This window comes from Prinia subflava, chromosome 11 (genome assembly GCF_021018805.1).
Source record: "Prinia subflava isolate CZ2003 ecotype Zambia chromosome 11, Cam_Psub_1.2, whole genome shotgun sequence".
NCBI classification, from domain to species: domain Eukaryota; kingdom Metazoa; phylum Chordata; class Aves; order Passeriformes; family Cisticolidae; genus Prinia; species Prinia subflava.
The window spans coordinates 16,952,234-16,971,331 of record NC_086257.1 but is presented as its reverse complement, the minus strand read 5'-3'; the positions used below and the strand labels follow the sequence as shown (position 1 = coordinate 16,971,331).

General features: G+C 39.7%; 1 protein-coding gene across 4 annotated transcripts in view; it reads left to right on the top strand.

The window, feature by feature from the left end:
- The window catches only part of ABCC5 (ATP binding cassette subfamily C member 5), a 67,410-nt gene that overhangs the window by 12,309 nt on the left and 36,003 nt on the right, over positions 1-19,098 (top strand). Inside the window, exons 3-17 of one of the 4 annotated variants that reach the window (XM_063407911.1) lie at positions 1,227-1,387; positions 1,634-1,789; positions 2,510-2,657; positions 7,303-7,536; positions 7,645-7,818; positions 9,107-9,254; positions 9,743-9,891; positions 10,484-10,591; positions 12,380-12,730; positions 14,194-14,265; positions 14,396-14,520; positions 15,134-15,206; positions 15,725-15,928; positions 16,584-16,727; positions 18,417-18,522. In XM_063407911.1, the coding sequence (XP_063263981.1) occupies positions 1,227-1,387; positions 1,634-1,789; positions 2,510-2,657; positions 7,303-7,536; positions 7,645-7,818; positions 9,107-9,254; positions 9,743-9,891; positions 10,484-10,591; positions 12,380-12,730; positions 14,194-14,265; positions 14,396-14,520; positions 15,134-15,206; positions 15,725-15,928; positions 16,584-16,727; positions 18,417-18,522 (2,353 nt within the window). Of the gene's footprint in view, positions 1-1,226; positions 1,388-1,633; positions 1,790-2,509; positions 2,658-7,302; positions 7,537-7,644; positions 7,819-9,106; positions 9,255-9,742; positions 9,892-10,483; positions 10,592-12,379; positions 12,731-14,193; positions 14,266-14,395; positions 14,521-15,133; positions 15,207-15,724; positions 15,929-16,583; positions 16,728-18,416; positions 18,531-19,098 lie in introns of those variants that run through there. The other 3 variants (XM_063407906.1, XM_063407907.1, XM_063407910.1) reach the window with 3 other exon arrangements.

The window sequence follows — 19,098 nt, the reverse complement described above, 5'->3', positions numbered from 1 at the left end:
CCTGTTCTCATCCTTCACATGGGTGGAAACGGTGTCTAATGTGCTATACTATTACATGTTAACATAGTACAGACAAAGCCTGTGATAAAGAGTGACCTTTCCAAAAACAGTTCCATGACTTTGAAGTCAGGAACCGAGTGCTTGCATTTAGTGTTTGTTGGATGCTGCAGTGCATTACAGTTGTTTCTTTTCAAGGAAATAAGCTAACTTGTCTCTGATAGGTCAACTAATAAAGGTAGAATCATAGTATCTTTTTAAGACCTTCAGGAAGATTTTCTACCTCAGATTTTTTTTTCTACAAAGTTGCTCAGTTGGAATAAACTAGAATAGGAACAGGTGACATGGTCCTGCAATAAATGGCACATGAGGTTGGCAGAACCAGTCAAGGGTCCTCTGCCAGCACAGATAACAGCCTCATCTCCTCGTGTAGCTTTGCCAGATCTGGCTGCTCATCAAAAGATTTGTTTGAGCTCTGCAACATTTTGACTATTGTGTATCACTGCTGTTTCTCCTGTTGCGTTGGCATTTAAGTCTGTCTTTCACTGTGGCTGCGGAAACCTTTGCTGAGATAAGGTTTGCCTTTTAAGAAAGTGGCTGTTACCAAAGTTGCTGAGCCATTGAGATGTGCCTGGGAGCACAGACAATTGTCACCTTTGTTCCATTTAGATTAGGGCAAAAGAGGAAAAACAGGAAACATGATAGAAGGAAGTACAGTTCTGCTTAGTGCATATTTGGTTTTTTTAATCTAGTCTGAAGTGGTTTTGAAGAAGAGACTTTAGTAGCATTCTGAAAATACTTTGTATTTTCTGTGGATAAGAATATCTAAATTATACTAAGAGGGTGTAAATTCATCAAGAAAATGTCTTAATTTCACTGCACGAGCCAGTCATTGCTTTCCTGAGCTGATGTCATGGGTACTTGATGTTGTAATTTCTCTGTATTTCCTGTGGCAGGGTTAGTCTGGTCTATCCATTTATCCTTTGAATGCACAGGATCAGTGCTGGTACTGATTCATGTTTTACAAATGCAGCAGCCTAACGCAGATCTAGAACCTGTGCCTTCCATGGCTCTGCTGCCAGGATGAAGCTTCTGGTCTAAGACATTGAAATGACTGTGATTGTTGCACAATAACTTGCAGAAGAGAGAGGTGCAAAATTGCTGGAGATGGGAGTCATGGACTTCAAATGTAGTTTTGAAGTCTGAATCTGTTGTCTTTCTTGTAAAAGCAGATTGAATGCCAGGATGCCTTGGAAGCAGCAGCTCGGGCAGAGGGCCTGCCACTGGACACCTCTGTGCATTCCCAGCTGAGAATGCTGGATGAAGAGCATCACAAGGGCAAATACCACCATGGTCTGAATGCACTGAAACCCATACGGACCACTTCCAAGTACGTCTTTAGGCTACCACAGAACTGATACAGCATTTGCTTTTCAAACCAGTCACAAAGCAGAATTGCAGATGTAGGTCTGCTGACTGGTACTGGAAACATCAGAATTTGTTTAGCAAGTGTGGCTGGCATGGACCATTTGGTACTCTGAGTGCTTTCAATGAGAGAAGGCTTTGTTTTTCTTGAAGATTTACATTTCCTGTTTCCTTTTTCATTTGTTTGTTGTTTTTTTTTTAATTCTTTTAGACACCAGCACCCTGTTGATAATGCTGGGCTTTTCTCCTCCATGACCTTCTCCTGGCTCACTCCCTTGGCCCACAGAGCATACAAGAAAGGGGAATTGTTTATGGATGATGTATGGTCTTTATCGAGGCATGAGTCTTCAGATGTCAATTGCAGAAGGTAAAGACATCTAGTTCATTATTATTTTCTTGTTTCCATTTATTACATGTTAGGGTGCAGGCAGTGGTATAGTGTTGCCCTAGAAGACCAGCACTGACATTTTGTTTTGTCTTTCTCAGAATGGTGGAATTCACTTTCATCTTTCGAGGACAACTTTATCATGCAGCACAGTTTCCATAGCCTTGGAAATTTCAGTGAAACTAGGATTATATCTTTAGGAGTGTCTTGCAATTCTTCTGATTTTGCGTGTCTTTAATCTGATTTTTTATTAAAACATTTTTTTTCCTCAGGGCTACAGTGAAAAAAGGTCTTGTGCTAAAATGAGCAATAATGCTGTCAGTAGCAAGGTGATTTGAATGTGGATCAGATCTTCTGATCAGGCTAACCTTTTGTGGTTAATGAGAATTTCTTCAGGTTTTGACTCTGCAGCTCTTCAGTCAGTTCAGCAGAGAATGGCAATCTTAATATACTGACAGCCTTAGTTACTCCAGGCAAAGAAAAAGCACTGCTTTTCATCCCTCTGTCCTGTGGAAGTAATGCTACATAGATATTTCTCTTTACCTCACAGAATGTATTTATTTCTCTTAATATTATTTTTTGTTTCTGTGAGCTAGGAAGCACTTAGAGTTCTAACAAAGAAGTACCTATGAGACCGTACCTTCTCTCATGGTGAAAAATTCATGACATGAATAAACATCATAAATCTTCTGTTTTTGTTAGGTTGGAAAGATTGTGGCAGGAAGAACTGAAAGAAAGTGGGCCTGATGATGCTTCTCTCCGGAGGGTTGTGTGGATTTTCTGCCGCACCAGGCTCATCCTTTCCATAGTGTCTCTGATGGTCACACAGCTCGCGGGTTTCAGTGGCCCAGTAAGTAATATCCATCCTTTTTTTAACAACCCCAGAGGGCTCCATCTCATGGCCAACTGTAAAATCTGAAGGTTTCATTGCAGAAACACTTAAATGTTTTGACTAGCTAGAGATTTTGGGGTGAAATTCAAGAGCGATTCAATAATCCAGGATAGGATTCCTACAGCTGATGGATCAGTTGCTGAATATCCAGGCAAGTTCTTGGAGAAGGGAGGGGGAGTTTAGGTATCCTGGAGGAAATTGTCTTTTTGGTTTTTCTCTTTGGTTTTGAGTATAGTTCAAAGTTCTTCCCTAACTGCATAAGCTTAACTGCATTACTTGCTTTTTTCATAAGATTCTTATGTGCAGGTCTTCTAATTGTTTTTCTCTTTGAAATCCTGTAAATTTATCTTGGAATAAAATTCAGTCTGATAAAACGTTAATCTTAAATTACTGGCATTAATAACAGTCTTCAAGGAGCGGACCGAAACAATTCTGTGAGAGCACTGCTTAGAAACTAATGTGAGCAGGTCTCAAGAAGTGTGTGGGCATAGCCTTTACTGATCCTACAGAGAATGGCCAGACAGGTTTCAGGTAGAAGAGTTAGAAAACGTTGTTGCCTCTAGGAACGGCTGCTCTTTGTTGCTAAGGGTCCTATTGAGGATAACAACATGGGACTTGACATTCACACCATTTTTTGTCACCTGTTTGTTGCACATGATGTGCAGATTTGAAGTTGAAAATTTGACTAAATTTATTCTCTACACATTTCCCTTGAGGAGTAGGAGCAGTATTACTGCTAGTAGTACACGTTTCAGTGTGCTGATAAGCTGAAGGTTCATTTCTTGGGTAAGTACACTTGGGTGCACTGTTAGGTGAAATGTCTTTTTAAAATGTTTTCTTGCTTTTAAATGTCTTCTCAAAATGATGTTCTGTTTTTTAAGTCTTCTTAAAGTTTGCCTTGTTTCATGTAATATGAATAACGATGAATGTTTCTGTGGTATTGTTTTCTTTGTAATATTTTATAGTTGTCTTTATTATAAAGTTTATGAACATACTTTGGTAATTAACAATAAATCATGATTAAGGTTTTAACAGCACTAGCATTTCCCAAGAAGAGCTTCTGTCATTGTTTCACTACAGGGCTTGAGGAGCTGCTTTTATCTTTAGCAAAGAACTTGCAGCAAGGTTACCCCTAATTTCTGTAGCATAATGGTCTTAAATTTGTCTCAGCCAAACTGCTGAATGAGAGAGTGAGAAAGGAAAGGAAAAAACAAACCAGCTTGATCATGTTGGGGGCTTACTGCTGCAACTGATGCTCAATATGGGTAACTTAAAATTATCTATAGACAGTTGCCCATTTACAGACAACCTTATTCATTTTTCTGAATAAGGCCCAATTAACTTTAGGTTCCACCATTTGGCATGAAAATAAGTCTTTACCATCCCTCCCCCCTGTTTTTAAAAATGGCATGCCTCAGGGATATGCCTATGCTGTCTCCTCAGAAGTTATCAGTGCTTTCTTGTATTGTTACACCCTTTCAGTCACCTGAAGGTGTAAAGGGAGATCGGGAAAAGCACTTGACTTGGCCTCATGTATTGGAGGAAAATTATAAAAATGGAGTTAAACGCTATATTAAACTTCAAAAATTTTAATTGAATGTCTATGATCTTGAAATGCCAGCAAATAGCTGTGGCTTTCCTAATGAGCATTGTGATGGTTATAACTGGAAAGAAATTATTCAAGACTTCCTGTGTGGACTCTTTTACTTCGGTATGTTGGGTTTTTTTGGTATCAGATCCTTCAAGGGTCTTCCTCCTTTTTTATTTCGATAAATTTTGCATCTGGCACAGATTCTAAACTAATAACCTGGTCAGCTGCATGTATCAGACAGCCTTGTAATAACCATCAGAATGTAGAGGTGATACACTATTTATCTCCAATAAATATTTGTTGCTATTTGATCAGCTACCAAAACTTTCAAGTTTTGGTGGAGGAGCAAAGAAGTTTCTTGATTACCAAACATAATCAGTTTAACTCCAGGTCTGAACAATGTTTGCTACTGTTCAGAGCTATTCTTCCCATTCTGGAGATGGGGAAACTTGCTATTTTAGTGGAGCACAGCCTGACACTTTGGTCAGTTTTGGAGGGGGGAGTGGTAAGCCAGAGGAGGTAAGTTTTCCAGTTTCCCCGTTGGCTCCAGCCGCAGCCTGCCCCGCGCTGAGCGCGCCGGCTGCAGCAGGGACGCCGGCACTGCAGTGGGACCAGTGACAGAAGCTGTTCTTCAGCATTTTCAGGATGGCTGTTTTCTGCGTCAGGATGAGGCATTCCTGCCGGGCAGAGCCACCGCCAAGAGCAAAGGTAAGGTAATGTTTATTCCGTGGGAATGCTTAAGACAGCCGAGCAGCTTGTACCGACCACTCCGGTAATAGCCACAGGAGCTCTTTTCCCCCCGTAGCTTAGTTTATATACTGTAATGTTTTTATTTTGTAAATAACTTTATGCTGGATTCTTTTCATTAAACTAATATGAATTTGAATAGTACTTGTTCAGATGTAAATGTTAATTTTCTGTGACTTTTTTCCCCCCTCCCTCTTCAAAATTCTTTAATCTGCTGTTTCTTCTTTTCTTTTCCTCCGGAACAAAAATAATTTGGGGTATAGTGTAAGCTGGTCTCTATTTCATCATGGGAGATGCTGAATCTATAAAATAGTGCTGCAAAATTGCACTAAAGTTTTGGGAGGAATGAGACCCCAGGAAACATCTGCTATCTTTATACATCCTCTCTTGGAGACTCTCAGCAATGCTGTGGTGTGTGAGAAAATGCTTGCAGTCTGCGACCATGCTGAGTTACAGCACGTGAGGAAAAAGGGGGATTTTCACCCCAATTACTCAGTGACTCGGTTGCATATGTTGGATTGAATACTGGAAAAAGAAGTCAGTAATCTCCACAGTAACTGCAAACCAACTGTATGCAGTTGTGATCCAAACAGTCGATGCAAAATTAAATCCAATCAGGAGAAAGTTGGAATGCAATAGACCTGTGAATGTGAGCTCCTCACATTTGTTCAGTGATCGGTATGTAAATTTTCTCAGTGGCCATTCTAGAACCTGATGGACATCTGGCTTTAATTCACACCTGTGAAAAACAGCAAAATTATTTACAGCATGTTTCCTTGGTTCTGATGTGCAGAATTTTCCTCTGAACAGATGAATTTGATCTCCATTTTTTTTTATTTGGTGCTGGGCTGTAGCTATCAAAACCTTTGCTGGAATAGGGAGGTTTTGGTTTTTTCCTCTCTTTTCAAACTATGCAGAACTTGCAAAATATGATTTAGCCAAGAGGACTTCAACGGACTATGATGTGAAAAGCTTCTCAAGTATTTTCTTTGATTTCATATTTTTTGTTGATTTTTCTTGTGGTCAAAGGTAATTCTCTACTCTGTACTAGTATGTCGGAAGCACCAGTATCTTAAAACATCATTTGTTGAAAAGCTCTCTAGGAAGTCTTTTGCTGTCTGTGAAGCCTTACTGTAGGATACTTTTGAAACCAGATTTAAGAATTTGTGCAGCCTCAGAAGCCTCCTCTGTCGGTACCTTCAAGTTTGACTTCTTTTGGACTTCGTGAACAAATAACATTCTATTTTTGTATTTTTATAACTTTGTGTGTAGCTTCAAATCTAGTTTGTTAGAAGCTAAGACTGACTGTTAGATATTAGCCCTTTATAATTATCCTGTATGTGCAGATTGTATGTTTATGCAATGGTCTACCTGTTGTATAGTGGTTTTGAGATGTTACCATTTAAGATGACACTTCATTTCAAATAAAAGCCTATTGTTTCTCAGTTAATTATATTTAATGCTGGTGGTTGTGAATTGTATGATGTTCTATTATGCCATTGGACCACAAGGAGCTGGAGTTGGGAATGGTGGTTCTGGGGGCTGTCCTCTTTCTGCAGGTGATGTTTGAAATGTGATTCCTGAGGTAAAGTGTTTATGTTCTTGGGGGAAGAGGGTATGGGGAGGGATTGAATGGTTAATTTTTTGTCTTTGTTTTTTTTTTCTCCCCTGTCCCCAATGATTTGTGGTATTGCGTACCTTGTGCTTTCTGCTTGTTTTTTTCTTTACTATTAAACTGCTGATGTTTATTTCCAGGAATGTTTTGCAAATGTCCTTCTCACTCTTCCCCTCTACAACTGTAGGTACATTGTTCCTTTTTATCAAATAAGCACGTTTGAAGCAAACCAAAGATAAGATAAAAAAGGTCTTAATATCACGTAAAGGAATGTTTCTTAATGTGTGCAGATGTATAAGTAGTGACTATATTTTAAAACTCTTCTATATGATAATGCATTGCTTTCAGCTAACTGACACATTTATGTTAAGTTAGAAGACACGGAGGATTAGAAGCGTGCTGCGATGAATACGGTTCCAAATTAAACTCTCTTTACTTACTAAATTTGACTCAGTGCTTGGCTCTCAGCAGGGCTTGTGTTACAGTACTTCTTGTATTGACACCTTTCACTTCTGGAAAGAAGATGCTTTCTATTTCAAATGGCTCTTCTAAAAGCAAAGTAGCCTACTTATTTCTAACTTAACATAAAGTTGTTGTATGGTCTTCTGGGATGATGAGGTGTTCATGCAAGCCTGCATTTCTTCCTATAGGCATTCGTTGTGAAACACCTCTTGGAGTATACCCAGCAGAGTGAGTCCAACCTGCAGTACAGCTTGTTTTTAGTTTTTGGCATCTTTATGACGGAAGTGGTGCGATCATGGTCCCTGGCGTTAACCTGGGCGCTGAATTATCGCACGGGGGTCAGACTGCGTGGGGCTGTCCTGACAATGGCTTTTAAGAAAATTCTTAAGCTGAAGAACATCAAGGAGAAGTCTCTTGGGGAGGTAAGTGGCAGCCTTGTTTTGGAGATGGCAGTGTGAAAAGGGATGTGTAATATATTCCTTTGAGAATGAGCTGTGCTTTAAATCTAAATAATCTGTTCTGTTTTTCAGCTCATAAATGTTTGTTCCAATGATGGTCAGAGGATGTTTGAAGCTGCTGCAGTTGGCAGTTTGTTGGCTGGGGGCCCTATTGTAGCCATCTTGGGAATGGTTTATAATGTGATTATTCTGGGTCCAACAGGCTTCTTGGGATCTGCTGTCTTCATCCTCTTCTACCCAGCAATGGTGAGTTGGAAAGAGTTAAGGCTTGCTTTATTTTTCTTAAGTCAGACAAATGTATAGTTCTGAACAAAATGTGTTGAAATGTGCTAGATTTAGCTGGTTTATGGCATTGCACATTATTGAAGGTGTTTAGAAGAAAGTGTATGAAGCAGAAATTTGGAAATGGGAAGCTCAAAGTGATAAAATTAGAAAATAGGAGTTGGAAAGCTGATAGATTTGGCTGAAACTAATATTCATAGCTAAATGAAACTGCAGAATATTCAGGTGCTTATGGTTGAGGTTGGAAAAATATGAGGCCTCCATCTTCCAGTGTATGGGAGCTCAGTGTTGCATAAGCAGTGTTCTTGATTTCTTGACTCAACACGAGGTGTTGAAAAACACCACATCTGGCACAGCTTGTTCTTGGTGAGGCACTCCTGCTTCTGTTGAGCTGTGAAATAGGCTAGTTCAAGCCAAAATCTTCTTGCCTGTAAAATGCCTATAAGACTGCTGAAGATTTGTCACTGTATTCGTAAAACATCTTTTATAAACCATGGAGGCTGAATACTCTGATGTTCCCTGTGGTCCAATTTATCCGGCCAAAAGTAAGGATTATGTAGTGGGAATTGCAGTTTAGAGGAGAATGAGGAGTGGTGTTTGAACATGTCTTCAGTTCTTTCCAGCAGTCCTCCTAAATTGATGGGGGACTTCAAAAGAGTTTGCAGGTGTATGAAGAAAGGCAAGGAGCTAAAACTTCCTAAAGGAGTGTGCTGGGTTTGAATTTCAGACCAGGAATGAGATGAATGTAGGAGTAGCAGATACTTTAAAATGTGTCAAACAACCTGCTGTTTTTAGATTAGGTTAGTAAAATGTTAAAACTCTTTTACTACCTTCACAGCACTGGCACAGACTAGAAAATGATCTGGCTGGGCAAAGTCCTGGTTTGCCTTACAGAATCATGTTAAAAGCCTGGCTAAAATGGGGAGTCAAATTCATGTGTCTTTGGGTTAAATTTGTGCTTCAGAAACTTTAACTAAACTGCTACTATTCAATATTGGTAAAAGTGCACACCTTTATTCTCTCAAATTTTTGTTGAAATTTGCTCTCACGAGTCTGGTGCTTGGTGCAGATGGGGCAGGAGGAAATTTATGGTGTTTCCAGTCTGAGTTTTATATTAGAGCAGCAGTTGCCTGGCCCTATCCCCGAATCCTTTTTTCGATTAAAAGTTAAGTTTCTCTGGTAATTAGGAATTGAATGTACTTGCTTTTTCTGAGTTGCCATTATTGTTTCATGGTGTTATCTTTTGTTTCAGATGTTTGTGTCACGTCTCACAGCTTATTTCAGAAGAAAATGCGTAGCAACAACAGATGAACGTGTGCAAAAAATGAATGAAGTTCTTAATTACATTAAATTCATTAAAATGTATGCCTGGGTCAAACCATTTTCTCAGAACGTTCAAAGTGAGTTCCCACAGCCTGTAAATGTCTCCTTTGCTGCAGATGCCCCGTTGCTTTGCAGCCTGGTGCATTCTGACTGTGCTGTAGGTGCTGCTGTATGAGCAGTGTGAGAGCACTGTCATGTCAGGCTCCTCTGTGTAATGCACTGGGTTGGACAAACAGACTGGCTGCTAAAATTTCACCTTCTAGTGTAATGATATTTGTGGCATGACACTTATCTTAAATTTTTCTCTTATATCATTTAATTAAATGTGCTGGCTGGTCTGTTTTTTAAAAAATCTAAAAATCCCTATATTCATATGGAGATTACAGACGATTATAGTTTCCTTCTCTATAATTGCTTTCTTTATGTGAAGTTTTATAGTGTGATAAACACTAAAGTGTAGAGTTAGGCCTCGTACTCAGTGTTTATAGTGCTGTGGTACTGTCTGTTGTGTGTGTGTACCCCCTGAATCACAGTTCAAACGTGGTGCCCCTATTTGCATTTCTAGAAATTCGTGAGGAGGAACGCAAAATCTTGGAGCGTGCGGGCTACTTCCAGAGCATCACTGTGGGAGTGGCTCCCATCGTTGTTGTCATCGCCAGTGTGGTGACCTTTTCTGTACATATGATCCTTGGCTATGACCTTACAGCAGCTCAGGTAAACTGTTGAGAACATTCTTTATGCTTTTGTGCCTGCAGCTTTTCTGCTGAGCCATTTCCTGCATGGTCAGGCTGTATCCTTGCTCACAGAAGTGAACATCTGATGGCTGTGACAGCAGCAGGTGTAGTCTTATATTCTGTACAAAAGGCTCTTAGTATTCTTTTGTGCTGACCTTCCTCAGGTTTTGGGCTGAATGTAAATTAGTCTTCCTGTTTGCTGTTCAGATGGGGCATTGGGGATTACTGGATGTTTTTGTTTTGCAGTGTGCTTGGATGCAAACTGCACAATGTCTAAAAATAGGATTTGAATTTGTGCCTTCATTAGTAGGTTAATGCAGAATTTGGTGGCTGCTGCGTTTGTTAGACCTACAAACAGAGCAGGTCTGTCCTGACCTGTTAAAAGCACTAGGGAGGGAGTTGGGTAGATCTGCTGTTTTCTGCTGTTTGAGAATATGTTGAATATTTAAATGGTTGTTCTTGGACTGGTCCTTTTCTATGGTTTTTGCTGCTGTGCCATTTCAGCTTTTGGAAGGCTGGAGCTGTTAGGATATTGCATCCAAATGTGATTATTTTTCTTGTCTTGTTTTTAGGCATTCACAGTGGTCACTGTCTTCAACTCAATGACTTTTGCTCTCAAAGTAACTCCGTTCTCAGTGAAGTCTCTGTCTGAGGCATCTGTTTCTGTTGACAGATTTAAGGTAAGCAGTCATTTTGCCTCACAGTTTTCACTGTAAGTGTGGAGTGATGTATGTGTTCAGTAGATGCAAAGGGGACACTTGGAAGGTAATATGATTTTAATGGCAGAGAAGTTATTTTTCTTTGCATTTAGCATTCCAGATTATTTGATTCTGCAAGAGATACAAATGTAGTGGAGGAATATTAGCAATTTAAGAATAAAATAACACTAGTGTGAGAAGCAAAACAGTCTGATTCAATAATTTTATGATTTTGAAGTTGGCCACAGGAAGAGATAAGAGTGAAGGACTTGGTGGCTCACTGGATAGTAATTTTTGACTCCATTTTAAGAACATCTGTATGGAAAGACTGCAACATATGTACAATTAAATTTTATGCTTTACTAATAAAACCTTTTGAAAATACCAGGTGTTAGGTACGCAGGTTGACAAAAAACAGTGGAGTTTTATCTGTGGACACAGAACCCTGAGGTTTTATATTTCCAGACTAGATTAAGTGACTGAAATTCCCCTATATCAGTAAAATGGAGCTGTGATCTGGCAAAACAGATCTATGGCAGAAAATGTAAAACCCTGATAATGAACAGTCATCTCACATCATGGGGATTGGAGAATGAATACACTGTGTGTACTTCATGAACTCAGAGGGGAGACTTTTACTTTGTCTTGTCTCTTGAAGATAACAGTGTATTACACATTGTGGAAATTTCCAAAATGGAAAATAGCACTTTCCAAATAGAAGCTTTCACAGGCATTGACAGATACATGGATTCTGTGTAATGCATTCATGAAACAAACCTCTGTGTGAGAAAAACAGAATCTGTAGAGAGGTTTTGAGATTCCATTGCTTTTGAACAATTGTGCTTCATCTTCTGAGTCAGCCTAAAATCAGCCTGCTTAAATCCAAGTGCACTAAAGGGAATTTTCTGGGAGGGAAGAGAAGGAAAAGGAAATTGAATTATCTCCCAGTTTGGCTATAAATTGTGTAGGAGATGTAACATAAGGTGGGGATACTCTGACATCACAATAAAAAATTAATTAACTTTTTGGCTCTGTAAATGAGTATGAGCTTTCTTATGAATGTGTGATTCAGACATAGCAATTGCAAGAATAAATAAGGCTGGGAATTGAGATTTTTTAGTCACAAAAGACTACTTGGTTCAAAACAAATTGTGTAAGTGGCAAACATTTTATCATGTAATTAAACTGTGAAAAATGTCTTCCTAATCTGTTGATTATAAATACTGATGGATGTGGTGGAAAACATGATACAGTTGACTTAATGGCTTACTTCTTATTTCCAAGCAGCCTGAGATAGATCAGCTGCACTTGTGCAAGATGACTTTTTCCCAGCAGAGAAGTTGATGGGTAAAGGCTCAATTTAAAAGCCATTCTGTCTCCTTCCATAATGAGCTGGTGTGCAGGACAAGTCAGTCACTGTCTCAAGTGATCTCTCCTCTCCAACCTGTGTGTTCTGCTCTTGTGTTTTTAATCTGGAACATCCAGAGCTGCACTTGCAAACAGTGTCAAAGGAAGCAGCCCAGTCATATCACATCCAGAGAATTGCAGTTCTGTGAAAGTCGAGTGTATCCAAGTGCTTCCACCACATCCAGGAATGCCCCAGCCACTTAGCAGACCTGGAGTTAGTTTACACTAATGAGCTACCTTTTGCTCTTCAGCTTCCTCCTACTATATAGCCTGATGTGTTTTGCTGCGTGAGTGTGCCGTAGGCTTGTCTCCCAGTCTTGATCAGGTGTCTCATCTTTACACCTCTCTCACAACTCCTATCAGAGTTTATTTCTAATGGAAGAGGTTCATATGATAAAGAAAAAACCAGCCAATCCTCACACCGCGATAGAGGTGAAAAATGCTACCTTGGCTTGGGACTTCTCCCACGCCAGCGTCCAGAGCTCACCAAAGTTGACCCCCAAAGTGAAAAAAGACAAGAAAGTCACCAAGAGCAAGAAAGAGAAAATGAAGCTACAGAATGAGGGACAGCAAGCTGTGCTGGCAGAGCAGAGGGGCCATCTTCTAGTGGACAGTGATGACCATCACAGCCCTGAAGAGGAGCACAAAACCATCCACCTGGTTAACCTTCGGCTTCAGAGGACTCTGTACAACATTGACTTGGAGATAGAAAAGGTAGGAAGAAATGAAAGGAGGAAATCTGAGCTTTTAAAAGGTCTCATTTCAGCTGCCCCCTGGAACAGGGAGCTCTGTGCTGTTTCGTTTTGTATGAAATGGAGCATATTGCTTTTGTGCACTCCTGTAATATCCATGGCAACTGCAGTATCCAGGATGCAGTGTCTGATCTTGCTGTAAACAGCTGTGCCATTTTAGCAACTAGGTCTTTGCAAACAGCCTGTGAAACAAGGACAGGCTGTACAGCTTCCACCTCCAGCTGAGGGGTTTGCAGCTCCTAGGACAGTGTGTGAACCACTGAGCTCTGAGAATCTGCAGGGCACCTGCTACCAGGTGCTGGTGAACAGTGTGTGCCTGCAGTGGTTTGATAATTTTGCAGTTTCAGCTGTATTCGGGTGAACATTTCAGGTGATTAGGTGTTCCAGTGGAGCATAACAGTCCTTTTCATTGAAGAATGTACTATTTTCTTCCTTGAGAATTTTTGTGCAGTAGGATGCAGGTTTTCAAGAATTATAGAAGCATTTGGAGCTATTGCTCCAAGATAGGTCATAGCATGTGATATGTCAAAGAAAAAGTATTGAACTTAATACATGACATTATCTACAAATACAAAAGCTTTGCAGTCTGGCAGTTGGATGTTGTAATAATGGGATCCATGTATTTATGAAGATGTTCATGGTTAAGTTGTCTTATGTAGTTATACAAATGGAGAATTGAAACTATTTTAACAGAAAAAAAAATCTGTATTTTAAACTCTGGGGGGGAAGGTATATTGCCTCAACAAGAGTACAGTTACTTGAAAATGTAAAGGCTGGTTTTGTCTCAGAAGTGTTATCAAGAGAAGGCCAGCAATGTATTCCACAAGTGTCTGTATACGTTTTTGGCTCACTTTACATTTTTTACAAAAGGAATAAAAATAATTTTGGTAAATTAATTGATTAATGCAGGTATTAACCCATCCATTATATTGCAGAGAAATTTTTCTAAGTGACTGAATTCTAGTTTTCTTGGTACATGTTCTTTAGCAAATAGAGGGTCCAAGTGGCAGGGGGACTTACTGGACCTGTATATGCTAAATTCTCTTTTCTTTCAGACTTTTCCTCTTTATATCTTTCTTTATCACTCTCAAAACCATCTTGGTGCATTCTGTTCAGGCAGGCCTCAGTGCTTTTGATTTATTGATCCTCTGAGCCTGTATCCCCAGTAAGAAGGAAGCTGATTTTCAAATACTTTTATTTTTACCTGTAGAGTTGATTTCACAGTTTTATTTCACTGTGGCATTGCATTCACTCTACACAATTTTAGTGTTAAAATGCTTGACTCTCTTGCTTTTTTTTGTCTGTCTCTTGATAGCTGTCATTCATATCTAACTGTCCTCTCAGAGGTACTGAAGGTGGTCTGAATTCTGAAAGGGATGAAGAAGGTAAGAAACGAGTACCATAACATTTTTCCTTTCTCTGTAGGGAAAACTTGTTGGAATTTGTGGCAGTGTGGGGAGCGGAAAAACTTCACTTATCTCAGCAATCTTAGGACAGGTGAGAAATCCTGTTTTGAATACTTCTGCTCTTCTCTTCCAATCTCCTATTTCACTTATTTATACTCTGTAGAACCAAGTCTGTTGTAAACATGGGGTAGCCCAATGTCCCAGCTGGTCTGTAATTGCAGATGACCCTGCTGGAGGGGAGCATTGCGGTCAGCGGGACGTTCGCGTACGTGGCCCAGCAGGCCTGGATTCTCAACGCCACTCTCCGGGACAACATCCTTTTTGGCAAGGAGTATGATGAGGAAAGGTTTGTCAGACTGCTTGCTGATTTTTGTGAAAGCTTAGTAATTCTTGGCCCAAGTGTGGAGAAAATTTAACGCAGAGTATGCTGCAGATAAAGCCTCTGTGCCCTTCTGGAATCTCTCTAAGTCTCCTCTAAGTCCCGTTTAGGATCCTGCCTCTCTTGCCTGTGGCCCTGTGCCTGGTGGCTGTCAGTGTGCCTGTCACTGCTCCTTGCAGTGAGGCTTGGCCTCATCCTGGACCTCTGGTTAAAACCAGCAGCTGCTGTGAGCAGTGCTAAAGTGGTATTTGTTCTTTGTGTCCTGGTCTTGCCCTCTTCAAATACAACAACTGCTGTGTGCAATGTACTGACAGCTTCCGTGGCCTCCCTCCAGTGGGGGACTTTCCTATGGCCCTTAGCCAACTATCCCTGAAAAAAAATTGTCTCTTCATCCTCACAATGTTTCTGAAGTAGGTGATTAATTATTACCCTTCGTTCTCTCCTGAGAAACTAAGGCAGAGGATTTGGTTTAGGCTGCTGGAATATCTGCTATTAGTGTAGAAAATGATACAATGCTGTACTAGCTAAATAATTGTGGGGAAAATCAGTGTTCTTAACTAATTATCTACTTGCTCTTCAGATACAATACGGTTCTGAATGGTTGCTGTCTAAGGCCTGACCTGGCCATCCTTCCAAATGGGGACCTGACAGAGGTATGTTTTTCTTACACTAAACTAATTAATAGATGGAGAAAAGAGTTTTGGTTTGGCAGGGTGAATTGGAGTCGGGGTACATCAGTCTGGGGTGCATGTGAACTCAAGCACTCTCTTGAGCTGATCTTAATGGGCCCTGGACTGTTAAGAGTTGTACCCTGTTTTTTACTCAGATGTTGACTGAGAATTTTTTTTATTGTGTTGTGAATTTAGCTGCCTTAACAGGACCTAATTGAACTTGATTTAAAATAGCTAAGAAAATTAATGGCTATGTAAATTCATAAAAGGTAAAATAAGCAAAGAAAGTACTGCCACATATCAAGCATATTAACCTTGAGTTTGAGTGTATAACACAAAGTGGACACCTAAACTTGAATGTGTATATGTATTAATATAAAATGTTATGGGAGAGCATATTTATGTAAATACGTAAAAATAAATATTGTGGTCTGCTTTATTCTGGTCATTTATGTTGCATGGTGCTGAAGAGGTAAAATGGTGAGTGTGTCTCTGTGCAGATTGGTGAACGAGGGGCTAACCTGAGTGGGGGACAGCGTCAGAGAATCAGCCTGGCTCGAGCCCTGTACAGTGACAGGGACATTTACATCCTCGATGACCCCCTTAGTGCCTTAGATGCTCACGTTGGAAACCACATTTTTAACAGTGCAATAAGGAAGCACCTCAAGTCAAAGACTGTCCTTTTCATCACGCATCAGCTTCAGGTACTGAATCTCCCATACTTTCTTTCTTGGACTTTCCTGAAATGGTTTGTTAGGCAGTTGCCTTCATGCTGGAAATTTGTGCCCTGATCTGTGACAGGACAACCTGTATGGAATGCTGGTTTACATTTATAAACTAGGTTTGCAAATACGCACTGAGCACAGTTTAATTATTTGATACCAGTTCTGCTTGGTGTCTAATTGGGACTGGTACCACTTGGCTAAAGAAAATTTACCGGAGAAATAAATACCCTGTTCAAAAATATTTTTGTTAACTTCCTATAAAGCTATTTCATCACAGCAGAAAACAGTTACATTTGGTGTCAGTAAATCAGAATTGATGTCCCTGGGATTTTTCTGCTGTCTTCTGGGCATAGAAATATTAGTGCTTTGTCTGTCAGTATTTCCAGTGTTTAAGTATCCTTAAATCATGTCTTCCAGAAGAGATTGGTTTTGAGAGAACTCAAATTTTTTTTTTTTTTGTGTAGTGTGAGTAATCATGGTGCTCTAGTGCAAGGAGAACCTCTGAAAATTAGCTGTTATGTGGGAGTAGGTGTGCTGTGTGCCATTGTCTACAAGCTACTGAGAAGGGTTGTGTGGGAGTGCTTGGTTATTGAACGTTGTGATGGAGACTTGTTCTTACTGCCACTTTCTCCAGTATCTTGTTGACTGTGATGAAGTGATCTTCATGAAAGAAGGCTGCATTACTGAGCGAGGCAGTCATGAGGAACTGATGAATTTAAATGGGGATTATGCAACTATTTTTAATAGCCTACAGCTGGGAGAAACACCACATATTGAGGTACTTGTTTATTTTAAAGTGCTCTGAATCTTGACTATTCTGAGGTGAACCAAGTGATCTTGTTGGAAACCTGGAAAATGGCTTCACACATTTTCATGTGTTGATCTGACCAATAGATTTCCTATGGAATTATCTGTGCTTCATTAGCGCTTTGTCACAGTTTGTTTTTAGGGAATGTATGCTAGAGAGGACTCTGCCAATGAGCTTGTGAGTTAATCATGAAAATATTGTAGTGTCTCCCCTGGTGATGCTCAGAGTAGGAAGTTTGTCTCTCTTGCTGGACACTCCACACCCTAATTTACCTCCAAATTAGCAGAGCTCTCCAACAACCTTTGTCTGAAAAAATTCTAACTGGCTTGTTGCTACTTTTTCAGTGGAGTGTGACTGAGGCACAGCAGGTGTGACACAACTTGTCAGACATTTGATCTGACAGTATTTTGGAAGCATAACTGAAAATGCAGTGTTTTGGGGGAGTTTGAGAAAAAATGTTTTGCCTTGACACTAATTCTGTTATGAAAAAAGTCTGTAAATGCAAACTTGAATATGTGCTCTAGTATTTCAGTTGGTGCAAAAATTGTAAATCTAGAAAATAACAAGAACAATTCAGTACAACAACATATAATTTCACCTCTTTGTTTCCTGAAGTTAATCTCTGGAATAAGGATCTTTGCATTTTGTTTTATAATAACTTGTCTAAATTTTGTGTGCATTTTCTCTTAGAAAAAAAAGATTAAAAATACACTAGTAGTTTATTTTTTACGAGATGAGAAGCTCCTTACTCACAAGATATTTAAAACAAAACATTTCTGAGAAGGAAGCATTATAAGAATTACATATACAGAAGGAGCTTGGTGACACATTCTCCTGGGGGATGTTTGTGAAAGAAGCAAAAGGATATAATGCATTGCTCTGCATATCCTTTGAGGCATGAAGATTATAGTTCTGCCATTTTAAGACTAATATAATGATAGTGAACAAGAGATTCTCCAGTCTTTATGCTTGGCTGACCTTCAATGTCACTGTAAACATTAACTCATGGAAGGACCATTAAATTGCATTCCCTATGGGATAAGAATAAATGGATGATCAGTTGGGTTCTCTGTGGTTTGATCTCGTGTAAAGCGTGGGAAGGCAACCCTGAACATGATGTGTGAGGGGTTCCAGTCCATGCAGGCTGACTCTGAACAGGCAGTAATGGAAAGATGGCTGGGTTTAGAACAGTGCACTTTAGTGTTTGGATATTGGATTTTTGGAAGATCAAGTTAACCTGACTTTTCTTAAGAAAGCTCTCATGAAATGTCTGTAAGTGCTAGGGTGCTTGGGGAAAAAAGCCTCTTTAAAAATCGTGAGTTATTTTTACAAGGGATAGAGAGATTATATCTTTCTTGCAGTAGTAGGGATATCATTCCTCTACCATGTACACTCATAATTTCACTGATTCTGGAAATTAAACTTGCACACTACCTGTACAGGTTGGTAGCAGTTCAGATTAATAGAGAAGGAGAATTTATTCCATCAGAGTTGGCAATCATCTGTAATAAAAGTGAAGTTAAAATCCTCTTTGACATGAATGCTGAGCTATTGAAAGCCTTTGTCCTTAGGTGGCAGATTAGTTAAAAGTGTGTGATTAGATAAGAAAATGTCCAAGTCAGCTACTTCCATATGTTTAATGTCATTGTTTTCCTGCAGATTAATATAAAGAAGAACACAAACAATTCACTGAAAAGACCCCAGGATAAAAGTACCAAAACAGGGTCTGTGAAGAAGGAGAAAGTTGTAAAGAAGGAAGAGGAGGGTAACTATGTAATCAAATTTCTGGCTGTAATTATTTTGTACTCCAGTAAGATCAAAACATGTGCTTCAAAGTATATTGTTAATGTACCTCCCAGGTTTTGGGAGCTGTCTCAATCCTAATCACTTAGTGTGGTTGATGGGATGCAGGCAGTGGGCAAAGAACATTCATTAATTCATTAAATATGGGTGCCTGTACAATGTTTTTATGTTCAATCAGGCTGCTGCTGGTCAGATACCATCAGCACAAAGGAGCTGGTGCTGCCTTGTCTCCCACACCTCTCCCTCCTGTCCTAAGAGGGCCGTGTGTGCAGCTTGGCACTCAGGCCTGGGCAGGACATGGCATTTATGGATGAGGGGAAGGTCTGACCTCTGTACTTCTGTTTAATGTTAGTTTTGAACTTCACTGTTTAAAAAGCAATGGTGAGGCCTATCCCAGCCTAACATTTAAGTCTGTGCTGATGAGGCTTTTTCAGCTGTACCGTGACTTAAATAATTCCGCAGAAGAAATGTGATTTTTTTTTTTTTAAAAACTGAGTTCTAAGTGTGAAGTAAAGTGTGTAGTTTTGAAAGTACTCTG